Source organism: Rhineura floridana, chromosome 11 (genome assembly GCF_030035675.1).
Source record: "Rhineura floridana isolate rRhiFlo1 chromosome 11, rRhiFlo1.hap2, whole genome shotgun sequence".
NCBI classification, from domain to species: Eukaryota; Metazoa; Chordata; class Lepidosauria; order Squamata; family Rhineuridae; genus Rhineura; species Rhineura floridana.
In genome coordinates this window covers 40,438,457-40,455,998 of record NC_084490.1, presented here as the reverse complement: position 1 = coordinate 40,455,998, position 17,542 = coordinate 40,438,457, and the positions used below count along the sequence as shown (strand labels likewise).

Genomic DNA, 17,542 nt, shown 5'->3' with positions numbered 1-17,542 from the left:
CTATGCTGGTAGCCTGTTTCTTGTTTTGCATCCTCCACAATGTTCTTGACCTAACACTGGGACATGGGGTGGGGGTAAGGAATGGCAAACATTGCCACCCCCAAAGGTGAATAATATTCAGGAAAAAATCTGCAAAGTGGCCTTCTTTTCTTCGGTGGGGGGGTGAAAAGAAGACAAATCCGAGGAACTTTTTCAGAAAAACATATTTTGAGACATTTCAGCTCAATTCTCATTTATGGCATGGTAGTGTCTCTAAAGCCACATTGGCCATTGATCAGCGTTGAGCTCATTTTTCTAGATATGGTACTCTAACTAGCTCTTTCTGTGTTGAGGTGTGCACTTATGAACATTCATCTCCACTAATCTCCCTCTGCACCTCATTAATTCATAGAGTTTGCTGGTTTAATCCCAAGCAGCTTTCCAGTGAGAACAAAAAATTGGGTTTAATATCAGCTACCTCTCTGGACCCTCCGTGACGCAGAGTGGTAAGCGGCGGTAACACAGCCGAAGCTCTGCTCACAGCCGGAGTTCCATTCCAACGGAAGGAGGAAGTCGAATCTCTGGTAAAAGAGGTCAAGGTCCACTCAGCCTTCCATCCATCCTTGTTCGGTAAAATGAGTACCCGGCATATGCTGGGAGGTAAAGAAAGGCCGGGGAAGGAACTGGCAATCCCACCCCATATATACGGTCTGCCTAGTAACTGTCACAAGACGTCACCCTAAGAGTCGGAAACGACTCGCACTATAAGTGCGGGGACACCTTTACCTTTTTTTTTACCTCTCTGGAAGCTGAAAAAGCCACTTAAAAGTTCTGTTTTCAGCAGCAAAAATAAAAATAAAAGTACTATGGGTTTGTGACTACATGTACATCTTGAGATATTCTCTGGCTTTCTGTTTGTTAACGTGTCTGAGAAGAATCTGAGGGCATGTGTGTGTTGTGTCTTTGTGTCGATGTTGAATACCAGTTGCTGGGAATCACGTTGGGAGATGGCTGTTGCACTCAGGTCCAGCTTTTGGGTTTCCCACAGGCATCTGGTTAGCCACTGTGAGAACAGGATGCTGGATTAGATGGGCCACTGGCCCGATCCAGCAAGGATTTTCTTAAATTCTTAAAAATCTCCTTGGTGGAAACAAGCAAGAGAATCCACTCAGAGCACCCCAAAACACCTGGAAGTTGCTGTTTATCCAAAGAACTTTTAATTCCCTTCCCTGCTGGTTCAATCTGTCCAGGGAAGAAGGTGCTAAAGACATCAGGAAAGTAAATATGTCATTTGCAACCCCATTAAGAGAAGTGCTAAAGCCATTGCTGGGAGGAGATGAGCTGGGGATGATGAGATGTGTGAGATCTGTTTAGACAAACATTCACACACACACATACACAAACAAACCATAAAACAGCTGCTGGTGTATATCTAGAATAATAAGTACTATGTAGATGAATGAACAATAAGGCATTAGAGATGGCAACATGTCATATATTGCAGCAATATATTAGCTAACCTAAGCAACATAAAATAAATTAGTAGGACAAGGCAAGAAGGAGAGAACTCGGTTGATAACGTGTTTTTGACATGATAAAAGCAGGCAATAATGGCTGCATTTTGTCTGATGAAGAGTTCTGTGTAACTTGACACCTTGCATACCCCAGATACTTTTCTTGGGTACGCTGGAAAAATGAGTAGACCCTAGAAATCCAGTCGCTGTAGGGTACCTAGTGGGTAACGTTTATTCCAAGTAAGACACTTTCCACTCCAATCAGGAGCAATTTTGGAACTGTTTTGAAAGTCTCTTCTTTTTTCACAATTCATCTGAGTTGGTGAAAGGATGGGTGCATATCCAGGTGAGTGCACATGTAACATTTAAAAATATTTCCAGACTTTCTACATTTGCAGAACGCTTCCTACATCCCCTTCTCTGCCTCACATCCCAGGCCCCACTTGCCCTATAAATTTAAGCTATAACTTTACCACTTTAAACAGACATGGCTTGCCCCAAAGAATCCTGGGAACTGTAGTTTCCTCAGGGTGCTGAGAACTGTTAACTTAGGAGAACCCTTTTCTCCTCACAGACGTACAATTCCCATAGTTTCCTGGGAAAAGGGATTGGCCGTTAAACCTCTCTGAGAACTGTAGCTTTGCGGGGAGAACAGGGCTCTCCTAACAACTCTCAGCACCCTTTAAAAAAAAGTCCATCCCCAGAATTCTTTGCAAAACCATGGCTGTTAAAAGTAGTATGATACTGCTTTAAATGTCTATTGCAAATGGGGCCTCTGCGCGTTGCAGAGTATTCTGAGACATTTTGTCAGGTGCACCTCACTTTATTTTATTTGAGGCATTGGCTAAACGTCTTGGGCTTTATTTTTGCCTCACATTAACCTTAAATGTAGCTTAGTTAGAATTCCAAAAAAAGAGAACATACCCACAAGGGTGTATTACAGGGGAAAACTGTATTAATGGGTCAGAGATGACTTTCAGGGAAGCTTGTCTGCTATTAAACAGGCTTAGGCTTGTTGGTCTAGGAGTATAATTTTCACTTAGAGTGTGCAAGGTCCTGGGTTCATTTCCCAGGCAAGCCCACACATCCATGGGTAAAAGGACCACACCTTTAGGGAAGGGCCCTAGCTTAGTGATAGAGCATGTTTCAACCCTGGCCTCTCCAGCTGGGGTTGGGAAGGTCTCTGTCTGAAATCCTGGAGGACAACTGTCACACACTGTAGAGGCTACAATCCAGTGAGGCAAAAGTACTTGAGAAGGATGTGGAGCAGGGCTAGTAAAGGGCTGACCTGGTGAGACTGGATATGCCCTTGGGGAAAGGCAAAGCCTGGGAAGAGTCCCGAGGGCCAGCTAGAAAAGCCTGGAGGACTGTTTTGGGTTCCCTGGCCTGAGGTTCCCCACCCTAGGTACAGATTAGGTGCTTGATAGGGCTGATGGGAGTTAGAGCTCACAACATCTGGAGGGCCTAAGGTTCCCTGTACCTGGTATAGATAGTACTCAGCTATATGGGCCACTGGTCTGACTCGGAATAAGGTTGCTTGGTATCTTCCCACTGATCTTCTCAATGAAAAAAGAAACACTGATAAGCTTTCTTGGGGCACAGTTTGAAAACCCCAGCTTTAAAAGAAAATCTAGGCTTCAGTCCTGAGGGTAAATCCCATTGAACACAATTAGGTTTACTTCTAAGTACACAAATATAGGATCACACTGTTCTTCAGTTTTTAAATATACATCCTGCCTTTCTGTATTCTGTAAAATACATTCCAGAAAACGTACAAGCCAAGGTCTACCTATATTAATACCCAATCCATATATTTATTTCCATTTTCTTTAGGAATGAAATGAATTGGATCAAACATGGCTTGCAACTCCTCCTTTCCCATTCCATTTTGCTCCTGTGGGACACCCAGTGTCAATCTCTGTATGTTTACTCAGAATCAAGACCCACTGTGTTCAGTGGCAGAGCTTGGAAAAGTTACTTTTTTGAACTACAACTCCCATCAGCCCAATCCAGTGACCATGGTGGCTGGGGCTGATGGGAGTTGTAGTTCAAAAAAAGTAATTTTCCAAGCTCTGTTCCAAGGTAAGCGTGCACAGCAGGATCACAGCCTATGAAGTAAGAGGCGGAAGCCAACAGGCTCCCCCTGAGCAAGAGAGCCTGCATCATTACATTGTGTACAGTTGTCAAAAAAAACAAAGCTGCGTAAGGATTAGCGCTATAGCAGCAGCATGGGAGAAGGGAATTCTGTTGCCCCAAAGAAATAAACAGCTTGACAAGTGAAGAAAATATCCTTCCTGCCCCCTAGTAGGCTAAGCCCTGGCTCCAAATATCCTTTACATATGCAGCTGCTAGAGACAGGCCTTTGGTCCATCTAACCTGGCATTATTTGCTTTGACTGACAGTGGCTCTCAAGCATTTAAGGAAGAGTTCCCCCCTCCGCAAGCTCTGATATTTGAGGCCTTGTTAACTGACTATACTAGGGACTTATTTATTTATTTGTTTATCTATCTATTTTTAAATTTATTTAATTTGTTCATCGCTTTTCCTCACAAAAGTGAACCAGCTGGATAAATTCCTGTAAGACTTAATTTCTAACTGAACTTTATACTGTCTGTATTTAAAAAAAAACTTCACTTGTGTTGGCCATTAATTGAATTCAGGCACTAATTTGGTACTGTTGCACTGATCCTTGCTGATGATCCTGATATTTGTGTTCTATTACGCGTGGGCCGTCGGTCCTATAAGTGTCAAATAGGAGTGCCCATAACTCTTTGCCACTGGGGTGGTGGATAGATAAGCATGTTCAAAATCAATAGGGCTTTTGCCTGCATTGCATCAGCAGTCGTGTATTCAATGCTGGGTGAATCTTGGGCCCTGTTCATGCATTGGCAGACATGTGAAGTCTTAAAGTGGAGGGGAGTGCATGTGCCAACCCTGCCCCCAATATCCCCACATGCACTGGCTCCACTTTAGACCTTCCTGCATTCAGCACAAAGATCTGAAGGGGGATTCTAAGCACATTTGGGTGAACATACTAAGACACCCCCCCTCCATGATTAGAAACACCTATGCACTCAGAGACACTGGGTGTGCACACCCTCTCCCCTCCCCATATTATGCCCACATGTGTTCGCTGCAAACACCTGGGGTTTCAGTCAACTAAGTCCTGCTCAGAGTAGACCCACTGAAATTAATGAACGTAAGTTAGTTATGCCCATTAACTTCAATTGATCTACCCTAAGTAGGACAAGCCTTTTAAATAGAGACATTATCCCAATCTGCATCTGTTTTGGAATTGCTTTTAAAGATGTTTAAAATATGTTTTTAAGATGTTTTGTTTCTGAGATGTTTTAAGATTTTTTTAGTTTTTTGTCCCATGTTTGCTGCCCTGAGCTCTTTCTGAGAGGTAGGGTGGGATAAAAATTTGATTGATTGATTGATTAATGACAATAGTGTTGAATACCACCCTTTAATACAGCTTTTCTGAGACAGATGCAGATCAACTGGAATGAAAACTGCAACAACGACTGTAAAAGGGATATGGGCCGCCCTGCCATTTAGAGCAAGGCTGCTGCCTCAGGTGACAGATGCTGGGAGGTTCAGAGTTGTGGCAAGGTTCTGAAGGACAAAACTATGTGTGTCACACAACCTGCTGCGCACCCGATATAGCTGCTGTCGGGTGCAGTGGAGGATGCTGTCTGTCATCAGTGTTGAAGTCAGATTCTGTACATGGAGTCAGGGGCAGGGAAAGGAACGGGATGGGGAGGGCCATCTTGTCTGCTGGTTCAGGCACAAAATGTCTTGAGCTGGCCCTGGCTAGGGGCTCTTCGAGACAACCTGCTAAATTGAGCATTAATTCTGATTTGTTTGCATTTAGGTTATATGTTGTCAGCCAACATTGCCACTATCCAACACTTTACAATGCATTTTCCCATTTTTTTAAAAAAAATGGTTTTGTTTGAGAGGGGGAAAGTGGGATTGCTGTGCAAGAGCACCAAACTTATTTTAATTGAGCAACCTACATTTGCTGGTATATGATGCAAAATAGTAATAAATATTCAAAATTCATATTTGTGCAGGCATGCTAACAACATAAGAACTGTCAGGCTAGACCACACCAAAATTCTGTCTAGTACAGCACTCTGTCTTCGCCAGATATTATTGGGAAACTCACAGGGTAGATTTGATTGATATAGTTGCCCCCTAATGCTTCTCTGCATTATTTGGAGCCTGGAGATATTCATGGACAGAAGCATGGGTGTACCATCTCTAGCTTTTGCTGCCCATAGGCATCTAGGAATGTGTTTATTCCCTTTTTTTAAAAAAAACCCTATGTAATCCAGAGGCCGTTGCCACATTGTGACATCCACATCATACATTGAAAGCATTTGGCTTCCCCCAAAGAATCCTGGGAATTGTAGTTTGTTAAGGGTAGTAGGAACTGTAGCTCTGTGAGGAATAAACTACAGCTCCCAGGGGAGCAATAGTTGTTTTAAGTGCTATACATGTGCTTTAAATGTAGGAACTGCATAGATTCACTGTGTATTTAATTAAGAAATCTTTATTTTGTTCTTAATCACAGTAAAATTGTACTATATTTATCTTGCTTTTATCCTGTCTGTAAGCTGCTCCGGACACTGTTGAACCAACAGCCAATCCACCCAGAGTCCTTCTGGAAAAATGACTGTATCACCCCTGGATGGACCCTTGACCAATGGCCAAGGATCAGAAGTTAATGAGGGTTTTTATTTGGAAGGTAGTTTGAGTCAAATCTGACTGAGAAGTGAAGTACACATAGGAAGGAAGGAAGGAAGGAAGGCATCACACACTTAAAAAAAAAACAAATTAACAAGCAAAGTGTCATAAGATGACCCTGAGTTCTTGTGTTGTGATTGTGAATGATATAAACTCTCTCCATGCCACACACTATTCATGATTTCATAATGGTGACCCTCTGGCCCACCCCCCACAAATCTAATGTTGCCAGAGCTGTCTACAAAATGGAGACAGGAGAATGTTGCTTTGCCACTATGGAGCCAGACTGCTGGGGGTTTCGTTTGCTCTCCTGGGGGGCCAGGCACTCGTAGTCATTATGCTAAGCTTCTAAACCCTGATTGTCTCCTCCTCCCCATTAGACTGGCAAACAGCTTAAACAGCAGGAGCCAAGATAGGTCTGGCTATATAAACTTTCCCAGGCTTGCTCTCTGGAGCCATCTGTGGTGCCAACTCTATTTCAGCCGAGATCATCATCATCATGATGGAGAGCCAGCTTTGCCTTCTCGCCTTCCTTCTCTGGCCCTTGCCTACGGTGCACAGCTCTATCTGGGCATGGATGTACTCTTTGCCACAGGGTGCCAATGAGGTGCCACCCCGCAGGGACTCTGGATTATCATCCAGCCAGGAGCTCACGGTAAGCATCCTGCCCGACTGGACTGCAGAGAATAGGTCATGCTTGCCTTTTTGTCTTAGGGAAAGCCGAGTTTCTAATAATGAGGATGGAGGACAATCAGCATGAACGAAGGGGGGGGGAGAGAGAGGAGAGTGGGAGGGAGATCTGCCCCATTAATCCAGGGACGGGGAACCTGTGGCCCTTCAGGTGTTGCTGGACTACTACTCTCTTGATCTCCCTTGGCCACATTAGCTGGGGCTGATGGAAGTTGGAGTCTGACAACATCTGGAGGGCCACAAGTTCCCCACCCCTGCATTCATCTTTCTTGACGTTGACAAGAGCTTAGCCCCCAGATCTGTTTTCCAGCTCCATGTCTCAGCTAGGCACTTTTGAGGAAATTATAAAGCAGAGAGTGTTTCTGAGCATATTTAGAGGGCCAGACTTAAGCTCTGACACCTATTATTCAAGGGTGCAAGGGGGACCAGAGAAGATATATGGACAGAGAGCTTGCAGGGGATGGGAAAAAGGAAAGACTGCACTGAACTCTGGGAAATCAGTAACTGATTTTTAACATGGAAGGTGCTGAGTTCAAGTCTACCTGGAAGCCATGCCCTCTGCCCAAGAAGTCCTTGTGATAAACCTAAATATGTGGGGTGCAGACGGTGGTTACTCCATATGAAGAGATGTGCAGTGCCTTCCTCACTATATAGTGAGATGTATTGTATTTTTATTTAAATGTTAGTAATTATTTCTAAAACAGCTGGTATAGCACAGTGGGAAGGAGAGCCTGGCTGGGAGTCCAGAGTCTGTGAGTTCAAATCCCCGCTCATGTCTCCTGGGTGTAAAGGGCCAGTTAAAGATCACCCCCATAGGGAGTGGCTCAGGGGTTACGTGTCCTGCCACCTGAACAGCTGTGGGCAAGCTGCGTAATCCCAAGGAACCCAGTTGCCCCCCAGCTGGCAGTTGTGGACAAGAAAGGGGCTGGCTTGTGCAGCTGTGGCAAGCTGAGAAGGCCCTAGCCAGCTGGGGGGTACTAGCCTCAGAGGGTGGCAATGGTAAACCTCCTCTGAATACCGCTTACCATGAAAACCCTATTCATAGGGTCGCCATAAGTCGGGATCGACTTGAAGGCAGTCCATTTCCATTTTCCAATTATTTCTAAATTTGCATCCCTATATATAAACTAGGATATGGAATTTTTATTGCAGATATGTTTCATCTTTTGTCCTTTTTTTCGCAATGCACAAGTAGCTACCCTAGTGACTATAGTTTCATGAAATGATTGGAGGTGGCTACAAAAAACTACCTTACACATCATATGTCGTCAGTGTGTATGCGATTTTTGGTGGATGTTTGTGTGTGCTCCCTAAGAGCTGGAATCTCTCTGTAGAGGTCCATCCTCAATGCAAATATACACAAGCTTGAAACTGATTTAATTGTTGTGCTTTTCTCCCAAAGTACCATAGGACTTTGTAAGGCTGTTGAAAATTATTTGCTAGCAACCCCAGTCATTTTGCAGAACAATAAGCAGTAGATGCCATCAGGGCAGGACTTTAGGGCAGAGGTCTAGGGCCCCTCTTGGCAGAATGAGCAGGAGGGCCCCCAAACACTGTAGAGCTGGCTTGCCGCATTATATTGAAGTGCCACATTGAATTCAGAGTGTTAAGTTCCTTACTTTGAAAGAAGGCAACGTTTTCTAATTACTGGTCAAACTGGCTTTAAAAAGTAGCATTGGTTTAGTCAATGTTAGATGATGCATCTGACCCCATGTTTCTCTGCTCAACCTTTTTTCTTTCTGCAGGTGGCTCTGTGCAGCCATGGGATAAATTGTCCCCAGGGATTCTTCTGTGACCACCACTTTGGACTCTGCCTACCCTTCAGGCAAGAAGGGGAATTCTGCCGTCAGGATGCCCATTGTGCCACAGGGCTAAGCTGCATGTTTGGCAAATGCCAGCAGGCTGTATCTGGTGGGCAGGAAGGTAAGGCATGGTCTGTTCTGCAGTGCTCCAATCTCAGAACAAGGGTTATGCATTTCCATTAGGGAGCCTAAAGTGCAAATTGGAGCACTGCTAACTCCTGGAACATGCAAACAGCACAAGCATGGCTCATCAGCAAACGTCATCACTTGGACATCATAATTACAGGCTGCTCTGTTTGGCATTATAGGGCGGCCCTTTCAGATCAAATGGTGTGGCTTCAAAGCAGGTTGAAGAACCACTAATTAATCTAGCTAGTGATCTACATGTAGCTAGTGATCTACATGTCGAAGAGGACAGGTCCCTGCCCCAAGGACCTCACAATTTAAAATCCAACACAGGGAAGACAACAGCAAAAAGTGAGAGAAATTAAAGAGGAGAGTTAAACATAGAGTAAATGCCTTTTGGTTTAGAAATTACCATTGATTCTATTTTTTCTTAATGCATCCTTATCTTGCCCATAAGCAGAAAGCAAAAATAGCTGCTCTTGAGGGCACTGGAGGAATTGGAAAGAGTTTTACTTGTGGCCTCCAGATGTGCTGAACTGCAACTCCCATCAGTCCCAGCCAGCATGGCCAATGGTTAGGGATGATGAGATTTATAGTCCAGTAATATCTGGTGTACCAGAGGTTTCCTATTTCTGTTTATGCCAATAGATTAATGAAATGAATTAGCAGCAACATACACCTTCCCCCCTCCCCAGCTTCTTATAGGGTCTTGTAAGGGGTGGCGAGGGGTGTAGTTGTCCAGGGTCATAAACCCATTACTTTTTTGGGAGCAGGGTTCCCACCAGGTCCCTATGTATGAGCCAATCAACATGAAAGGGGAGCATATTAGCCACTGAGAAGAGTCCTTGTCCTTTCACACTGATTGAAGCTAATCAGAGTAAAAGGAGGTGAGCCAGCCATTGAGAAGACTCTTCTCAGTAGCTAACACACAGCATTCCATTTCATGTTGATCGACTCCTAGGGATGTCTGTTGTAATGGAATGTGGACTCGTATGCTGACAGAGAGAGCAAGGGAAAGTGGAAAAGGGGTCGTGGCTGTGAAGGGATGTGGTGTAAGTATCATGAAGAGACTCTGTACTTCTGAATTTGCCACTGCATTATTGGGGGAGGCCCTGTTCTTTTAAGTGGTAGCAGCAGATCCATCTGTGCATTCTTTTCATCCAATGCAATTTTTTAAAAAGCATTTTTGCAAATTACTGAACTCTTCAGTAACAAATATTTCCAAACTGCCCACCTGTTTGTGTAAAGTGTCTTCCTTGCTGATAAAGAAAGCCGATGAACATAGCTAGAACCCACTGATTTCTTTCTATATAGATACTGTTTTAAGTTGTTGTAACATTGTATTTTAATATTGTATGTAATAATACCAGCATTTTAGTTGTTTTTTAAAAAATATTTCTCACACTGATGATTGTAACCTTCTAACTGACCTTCCTGCTTCAAGCAAGCCCCACTGAAGTCATTGAGACTTATGTTGAGTAGGCATATATAGGATTGCCCTGAAAGTCTCTTATCTGCTCTGTGCTGCAACTCCTCCTCCTTCTCAGTATCACTCTGACCTTCTCTTTCTTCTCATCACTTCCACCTCCTTCTTTTTACATTCACGTCTTCATTTTCTCTTTCCTCCTTGATAGTTATTGTCAAATATGTAGTTGTCTGAGGTCTCAAGGGGTCTTAGGCCTCTTATGTTTTGGGGATCCCTCTATCTCCAGCATCCTACAAGCCAATTAGCATGAAAGGGTAGTGTGTTAGCCACTGAGAAGAGTCTTCTAGCATGCTTCCTTGTCCTTTCCTGCTGATTGGAGCCAATCAGAATGAAAGAAGGTGAGTCAGTCACTAAGGAGACTCTTCTAAGTCTAGGGACGGTAGTGTAGTGGCAAATTCAGAAGTGCAGAGTCCCTTCATGTTAGTCACAGCCATGCCCCCTTCCCCCTTTTTCGCTGGGTTGAGAATGAGAGCCTTATTAATGCCATCTCCCATAACTACAGACATCCTTAGGAGCCAATAAGCATGAAAGCGGAAAGTGTTTGCTACTGAGAAGAGTCTTCTCAGAGGCTGACTCACCTCCTTTCACTCTGATTGTGTCCAATCAGCAGAAAAATGACAAGGAAGCATGTTAGAAGACTCTTCTCTGTGGCTAATGTTGGCTGTGTGTGTTTGTGTTGCTTAATTTCGTTTAAAGCAGCACCACAGCAGCAGAGTAACAGCAGATGTTGAAATGCGAGTGTGCCAACGTGTGCGTGTGTTTAACTAAGAAAACAGGCTTTTACCCTGCTTCAGGATCACTGAGACTGGAGACTTAGTAAAATAAGAAAAGCTACTTTATTTATAGAAATATATAGTAGATAGAAAAGCAAACCTAGTTCTAACTAACTAACTAAGTTGGAGGCATAACACCCAGGTGTAGGAGTTAGCCTCATGGCTTGGAGAGAGCAGAGACAAAGGGATGTCTCCTCTCTCCCGGACAGTCAGAGAAGAAAGAAGTGAAAAGGGCAGAAGGAGGAGGGGCAGGTAAGCTTCCCTAAAGGCGTCACAGTTTAGCGACAGAAGGAAGTCAGCCAGAGCACCACAGGTAAAGGCAAACAAGCCTATCCATCTGGAGGACCCTAGCTCTATCTCCCTTCTGGAGCACAAACAAAAGTACAAAACAGAAGTTGCTCTTGCCCCACTTCCAACAGCTAACACACTCCCCTTTCATGATGATTGGCTCAGAGGATGCTGGAGACATAGGAATCCTGCTGGGAACCTGCTCCCAAAAAAGTAAGGGGTCAAAGACACCCTGACCCCTGGATGACTACACCCCTGTCTAGGGGCATCTGTGGTGAGAGAAGTCATGTGCGGGAAGGAGTGTGGAGACAATGACAGAGAGCAAGCGAATGGGTGTGGCATGTCTATGATGAAGGGACCCCGCACTTCTGAATTTGCCACTACACTACTTGCTGTCTTCTCTGTCTCAGCTTTTGCATACAGACCCTTCGCATTACAGCTACAAGTGTAAAATGATGCTCTCCATATTCCTTTTCACTCTTTACCACTGGAATGTTCTTCACCAGAGTTCTATCAGACTCTCTTCATGTGTTGTTATATTCAAACACTTCCTTTCAAGTCTGCTCAGTCTGGCATTTCTCCTTTTACATGCCATTTCCTTTCTCCTCAACATCTCTTGTTTTTTTTACCTTTATATTATAAGCCTGCAGGCAGGGCCTGTCTTTATTCTTATTAAAACCCTCTTCGTAGGGTCACCGTAAGTCAGGATCGACTTGAAGGCAGTCCCCCCCTCCTGCCCCGTGTCTAGCCATGTTAGGCACTTCATAGATATCCAGCTAAACAGATCTGCTAGTGCAGCGGCATTTGGCTGCACAAAGGAATTTCCCCTTCCTCTCCTTTCCTCTCCCTGCACCCCCTCCCCACCAGGCCTGTTCTGGGTTTTTCCCCCAAAACCACTCCAGAACAGATGGGGGGGGTGCATGGGGAGAGGAGAGGGAGTGGAAGTTCAATTGCACAAGCGGAAATTCTTGTGCTAGCAGATCTGTTTAGTTGGGTATCGTCCAATAAGTACTAATAATGAGGGAGAGATGTAACTGATTTGAGGAATGTGATTTGTTACGCATTCTGATAGTATCAGTACATGCTGAAATTAATTTGGGAAGGAAAGTTCTCATTCTAAACCTTAAATTTCCCAGCTGCAAAGTATTTTGCGGATGTGAAGAATTTTGAAACATTTGCGGTACAAATATCAGGCACTTCAGTGTTCTATGATGTGGTGAAATTAATTTGGGGAGGGAAATTGTCTCTCCCAAAAGTTGAATTTGCCACCTTTGAGTGTTTTATTTTATTTCTCCCTCTCAAAAAAATAATCTGCAGTGTTTTTAGGTACTTTTGCTTTGAAGCCAGTGCTGAAATTAATGAGGGGAAGAGGAAATCCTTGCTCAGATCAAGGCTTTTCAGTTTTGCTAACTCTGCTAGATTTTAATGATTAATTCATTGCAGGTTTGCAAAGCGCTAGATTTCAAAGATCAACACATTTCAGGTTTGCAAAAGGAGATAGATTTCAAAGTTGATGTCCCAGTTCAGAGTGGGTTCTGAATTACTCTTCCTTTCTTGCCCTTTGTAGGTGCCCGCTGCCATCATGATAAGGACTGTGCTCCAGACACTTGCTGTGCACGCCAGCATGGGGAGATGGTCTGCAAGAACAGACTGCTTTTAGATGAAGGGTGCTACATCCCCGAAGGAGGGATTGCATTCAGCGTGAACCAGGTGTGCCCCTGCCTGAAAGGACTAGTTTGCAAAAAGATACTCCCTAACCGAGAGTGAGTACCAGTGTGGATCAGGGTGGGTAGGTGGAGAGGAAGGATGGATAGCAACACATCATAAAAATGCCTCGCCTCAACACTAGGCCCCGTAAGCAAAGTGTGTTGTGGAATGTGTTACTAGGGGCCCCTCCACGGGCCTCCAGACTGGTGTTTTATTGGGTATATTCTGCAACATGTGCTTGACTCTAAAATAGTGTGTTAGTGGTAGATCTAGCCTGCTTTTGTTTTCTGTGATGCTTCTCCAATGCTACCAAGTTATTGCTGTCCAGAGGGGATATAGGGCAACAAAGGTGGGACAAAAATAAGTGAGAACATTTGTGGTATTTAAAGGGATGGGATTTCATCATGCCGTTATGCACTGAGTGGAATTGAAGCGGTACGACAGCCGCAAAACTTTTGCCAGTACAAGTAGTATTGCAAGTGGGATTGCATATGACCTCCCTTTTGCCCCAATAGCATCATGAGCACAAATCCTCGTGAATGCACAATAAAAAGCACATCTGGAGGGGCCCTAGGTCAGTGGCAGGGAGCCTTCAGCCAGTGGGCCTGATTAGACGTGCCAGATCTCCCCATTTGGTCTACCAGGCTGTTTTGGCCAAACAATGCCCACCTGTCCTACACTTATTGCCACATATGATGTCAGGTGTGGGGCAGGTAAAGATGTAGTACCTTGCATAAAGGAGGATTTCGAGGTGCTGCTGATCAGCTGATTGTTGCCACTTGCGAAGCCTTGCCTAATAGCTGATTCTCAGTGCTTGCAGCAAACTCACCAGGCTTTGCAAGTAAGCTGATCAGTGGCACCTGCAAAACCCTGAGCTATGCAAGTGTTGCCGGTCAGTGGATTGTCATCACTTGCAAAGGACTGTGCCTTTGCCCACACAATTTGATTTCAAACCATGTGAGCAAAGGAAAATGGATCATCTGATGGCATTGTGATATCAGGTGATTCGTGGTTGCTCCTGACAATCTATCAAAGCTGGCGCTTGGGGGCTGAGATAGGTAACAGGCCCACAGCCAGGGGGAGCTAGGCCAGCCTGCCCACCCCCTAAATTTAATTTAAACTATTTATTACAGAAAAGAAATTCTGTCCCCCCCCCCTTTCTGGGTGCTGCTCTGAACTTTTAGGCTGGTTACTGGCCTGCAGCTGGATCCAGTTCCCCCACCCCTGTACTTGATCATTGGGTGTGCTCACTTGAAAAGAAGCAATGCACACCTGAGCAGGGCTTCCACTGAGTCACAGCTCAACCATGGAATCTATTTTCAGCTGAGCCACAGCCAACTCCATGGCCTGCTTAGACCTGTTCTGTCTCCTTTTGGTACCCAGTGAAGAATCCTGTGTGACACGAAACTCTGTTCCAGCAGTAATCACTCTAATGGAAGTCTCTCTCTCTCTTCCAGGGTATCATTTGAATACTGGTCAGATAAAAGTGACTGGAGATGCCAAAAAAAATAGGCAAGAAGGAAGTGCGGAGTTTTTAAAATAGCTGTATTTATTCCATGTAAATAACACTGTATATAGAGCTGTTTTACCCTCCTCTTTCTGTTGACCTTTTGTAAATAAACATATCTGAGCTGTCACTAAGTAATCAAGTCATTGTTAAAAGAATAGATCAATGATGTTAGCAAGACTGACAATGGGTTGATGTGCAGAGCAATCTGATGTGTGTCTACTCAAAAGTAAAACTCACTGTGTTCAATCGGAGCTACCCCCAGGCAAGCGTGCATAGGATTGCAGACTTAATCAAGAAATCATTTTGAAAGCTGCTTAGGCTAATGCTCCAGTTCAAACACTCTTCCTTCTGCTTCCTGGGCTGTCCTCTCATTTGAACATGCCTGATCTCTGAAACTAAGCAGGGTTAGGCCTGGTTAGTACTTGGATGGGGACCGCCTGGGAATACCGGGTGCTGTAGGCTTAGAGGAAGGCAATGGTAAACCACCTCTGAATACCTCTTACCATGCAAACCCTATGAATATACCCAAAAAAGATTCATAGGGTCGCCATAAGTTGTAATCGACTTGAAGGCATATAACAACAACCAACAGAGCTGGGTAAGCAGATACTCTTTTTTTAAAAAATGTCGCTAACTTGGGTGGGAAACCTCCGGCCCTGGGAGCCATATGTAGCCCTTCAGGCTTCTCTATCTGGCCCTCAATTTATTTATTTATTTATTTAATTCCATTTCTATACCGCCCATAGCAAGCTCTCTGGGCGGTGCACATCAAGTAAAAACACAGCAAATACAATTTAAAACGATCTGGTCATCAGATTACAATTTAACTGTCTGTTAGAACATTAAGTGCAAAATACTAAAATATTAAAAAATGTTAAACAAATGTTAAAATGTTAAAATGCCTGGGCAAAGAGGAAGACTCTCTGGAGACTACACCTTCTCCTCAGCCCCACTTCCTCTCTCCAGGCAACATTCCTCACCAGCCCTACTTTGTAGACTATTTTTGGCTGGCTGGGTTGTCCTTGAACTCTGGCCATGCTTCTTGCTTGCCTGGACAGAGGACAGAAAGGGGTGTCTCAGTGTGTGTCAAAACTACTGTGCAAATGTAAACATGTGCATCCATTGCTCTTGAGCTGAACAACCGCCCCACCCCTGCTCTAACCCTAGCTGGCTTTAACTCCACTTACAGAGAACACCCTCTTGGTGGTCTCACATATGCACCATCCAGATGGTAAGGACTTATAACAGTGATGGGGGCCCTGAGGCCCTCCAGACTGGGGCATTGCTAGGTACCTGAAGAACCCATGACACACATTTGCATGTGCTAATTTAAATATAGATGCCTGCGGGAAATTCAGGTGGTGGGTGGCAAGGGTCCTACCACCACCGTGCTTTGCAGTCTGCTCAGCTTTCCTATATGCCAAGGGGTTTTTTAAAGTTTTTTTTTAAAGGAGAGGAGATCTGTGGCTCACCAGAAAAGACCTAGAGCTGGTGACCCTTGGCCACCTCCTAACAATACCCATCTCCAGATCTTGCTGGAGTGCAACTCCCATTATCCCTGACCATTGACCATGCTGGCTGAGGCTGATGGGAGTTGAATCCAGCATTATATGGAGGGTTGCCAGTTCCCCATCCCTGGTCTAGAGAACAATATTGTTAGGGCCAAATTGGGCCTGACAGCCACAGATCCATCTCTTTAAATGAAGACCTGCCCCCAGTCATGTGTATAACTGGGGATGATGTGTGTATGAGAGAAAGAGATTTGTGGATTCCCCTTCCCCTGGGGACCCATTACGTTCTGAATCTGAAACTTTTCCATGCCAAAAAGACCTTATTTGGGCACACTTTTAGCACCTGGGGTTGAGCAGAGATATCTTTAATTCACTTTGGTTACACTTACAAAAATATTAATGGATATTTTGTCAAGTAGGTTTTAGTGGGTGAAAATAATCCTTTAGGAGGCTTTTCATCACAGCAGAAAAGGCAACGCCTTTAATACACACCAATATCTTCCAGTTGTGTGTGCTTCAAAAGCAGTATGAGTGTTACTTTGAAGCTGAAAAACACCACAAGCCAATTTTAAATATGTGTGGGGGTATAGCTCAGTGGTAGAGCATTTGACTGCAGATCAAGAGGTCCCTGGTTCAAATCCAGGTGCCCCCTTATTTTCTTTCTGACTCAGGAAGGTTCATTTTTAAAAAGAGCATTTGCTGTCTCTGCAAAGAAAAGAAACTCCTTATGCGGAAGACAGCATAGATATCTCCCCAAATGCTGTTCTTTCATAGTCATTGGGGGAGGGTGCTCAGTTTCTTGTTCCCATGATGCAGCTTAATAGCAGCCTGTTAAATCTTGCAATCTGCATAGTGGGAGAAATGACAGAATTCTGTTTAAGTGGTTACAGGAGGGGTGGAAAGGCATATGAAGAGGTGTAAATATACCAGCTTCATCAGCTCTGTACAATCCAGTCTTAATTGGCTCACAAAGAATTTCCTGCAAGGCTTATTTTGTTGAATTTGAGATATACCTCTGATAGGGCATTTGATTTGAGATCAAGAGATATTTCTTGAAAATCACTCTGTTTCAAGAGCATTGAGGGGATAATATGTGGATTTAAAACCTGACTCAGCCACATAATGTCACTGGGAAAAGTCATCTATTCTAAATGTATGGTGACGCAGCCGAAGGTGTTTTTAAAAGAACAAGAGGTAGAAGAGACAGGCTTAATTGAGGGTGAAAGGTAATCAAATCCATTCATTCATTCACCGCTGGGTGCTCCTAAATTATGAAAATAGCAATTTGTTATTATTTGTAGATTGCCCATTTCAAAAAACAAAATTATATTTCTTGGGAGCAAAACATCTTCATGGGTCTTTGGTACTCTAAAATCAATTCACCCAGAGCCAAACTAAACA

General features: G+C 44.1%; 1 protein-coding gene and 1 non-coding gene across 2 annotated transcripts; both read left to right on the top strand.

Moving 5' to 3' along the window:
• The first annotated feature begins 1,823 nt into the window (after positions 1–1,823).
• LOC133368020 (dickkopf-related protein 3-like) lies at positions 1,824–14,718 on the top strand. Its single transcript, XM_061592103.1, has 5 exons — positions 1,824–1,839; positions 6,731–6,903; positions 8,684–8,861; positions 12,981–13,176; positions 14,578–14,718. Exons 1-5 carry the CDS (start codon positions 1,824–1,826, stop codon positions 14,630–14,632), a joined length of 618 nt encoding a protein of 205 aa, XP_061448087.1. The 3' UTR covers positions 14,633–14,718.
• A 2,003-nt stretch (positions 14,719–16,721) lies between these two features.
• On the top strand, positions 16,722–16,793 carry TRNAC-GCA (transfer RNA cysteine (anticodon GCA)). Its single transcript has one exon. It is a non-coding gene; the product is annotated as a tRNA-Cys (tRNA).
• The last annotated feature ends 749 nt before the right edge of the window (positions 16,794–17,542 follow it).

Excerpts from the sequence above, each read along its gene's own strand:
- LOC133368020 (XM_061592103.1), top strand. Across the intron at positions 8,862-12,980 it reads TGTATCTGGTGGGCAGGAAG|GTGCCCGCTGCCATCATGAT; the intron begins GTAAGGCATGGT and ends TGCCCTTTGTAG. Across the intron at positions 13,177-14,577 it reads AAGATACTCCCTAACCGAGA|GGTATCATTTGAATACTGGT; the intron begins GTGAGTACCAGT and ends TCTCTCTTCCAG.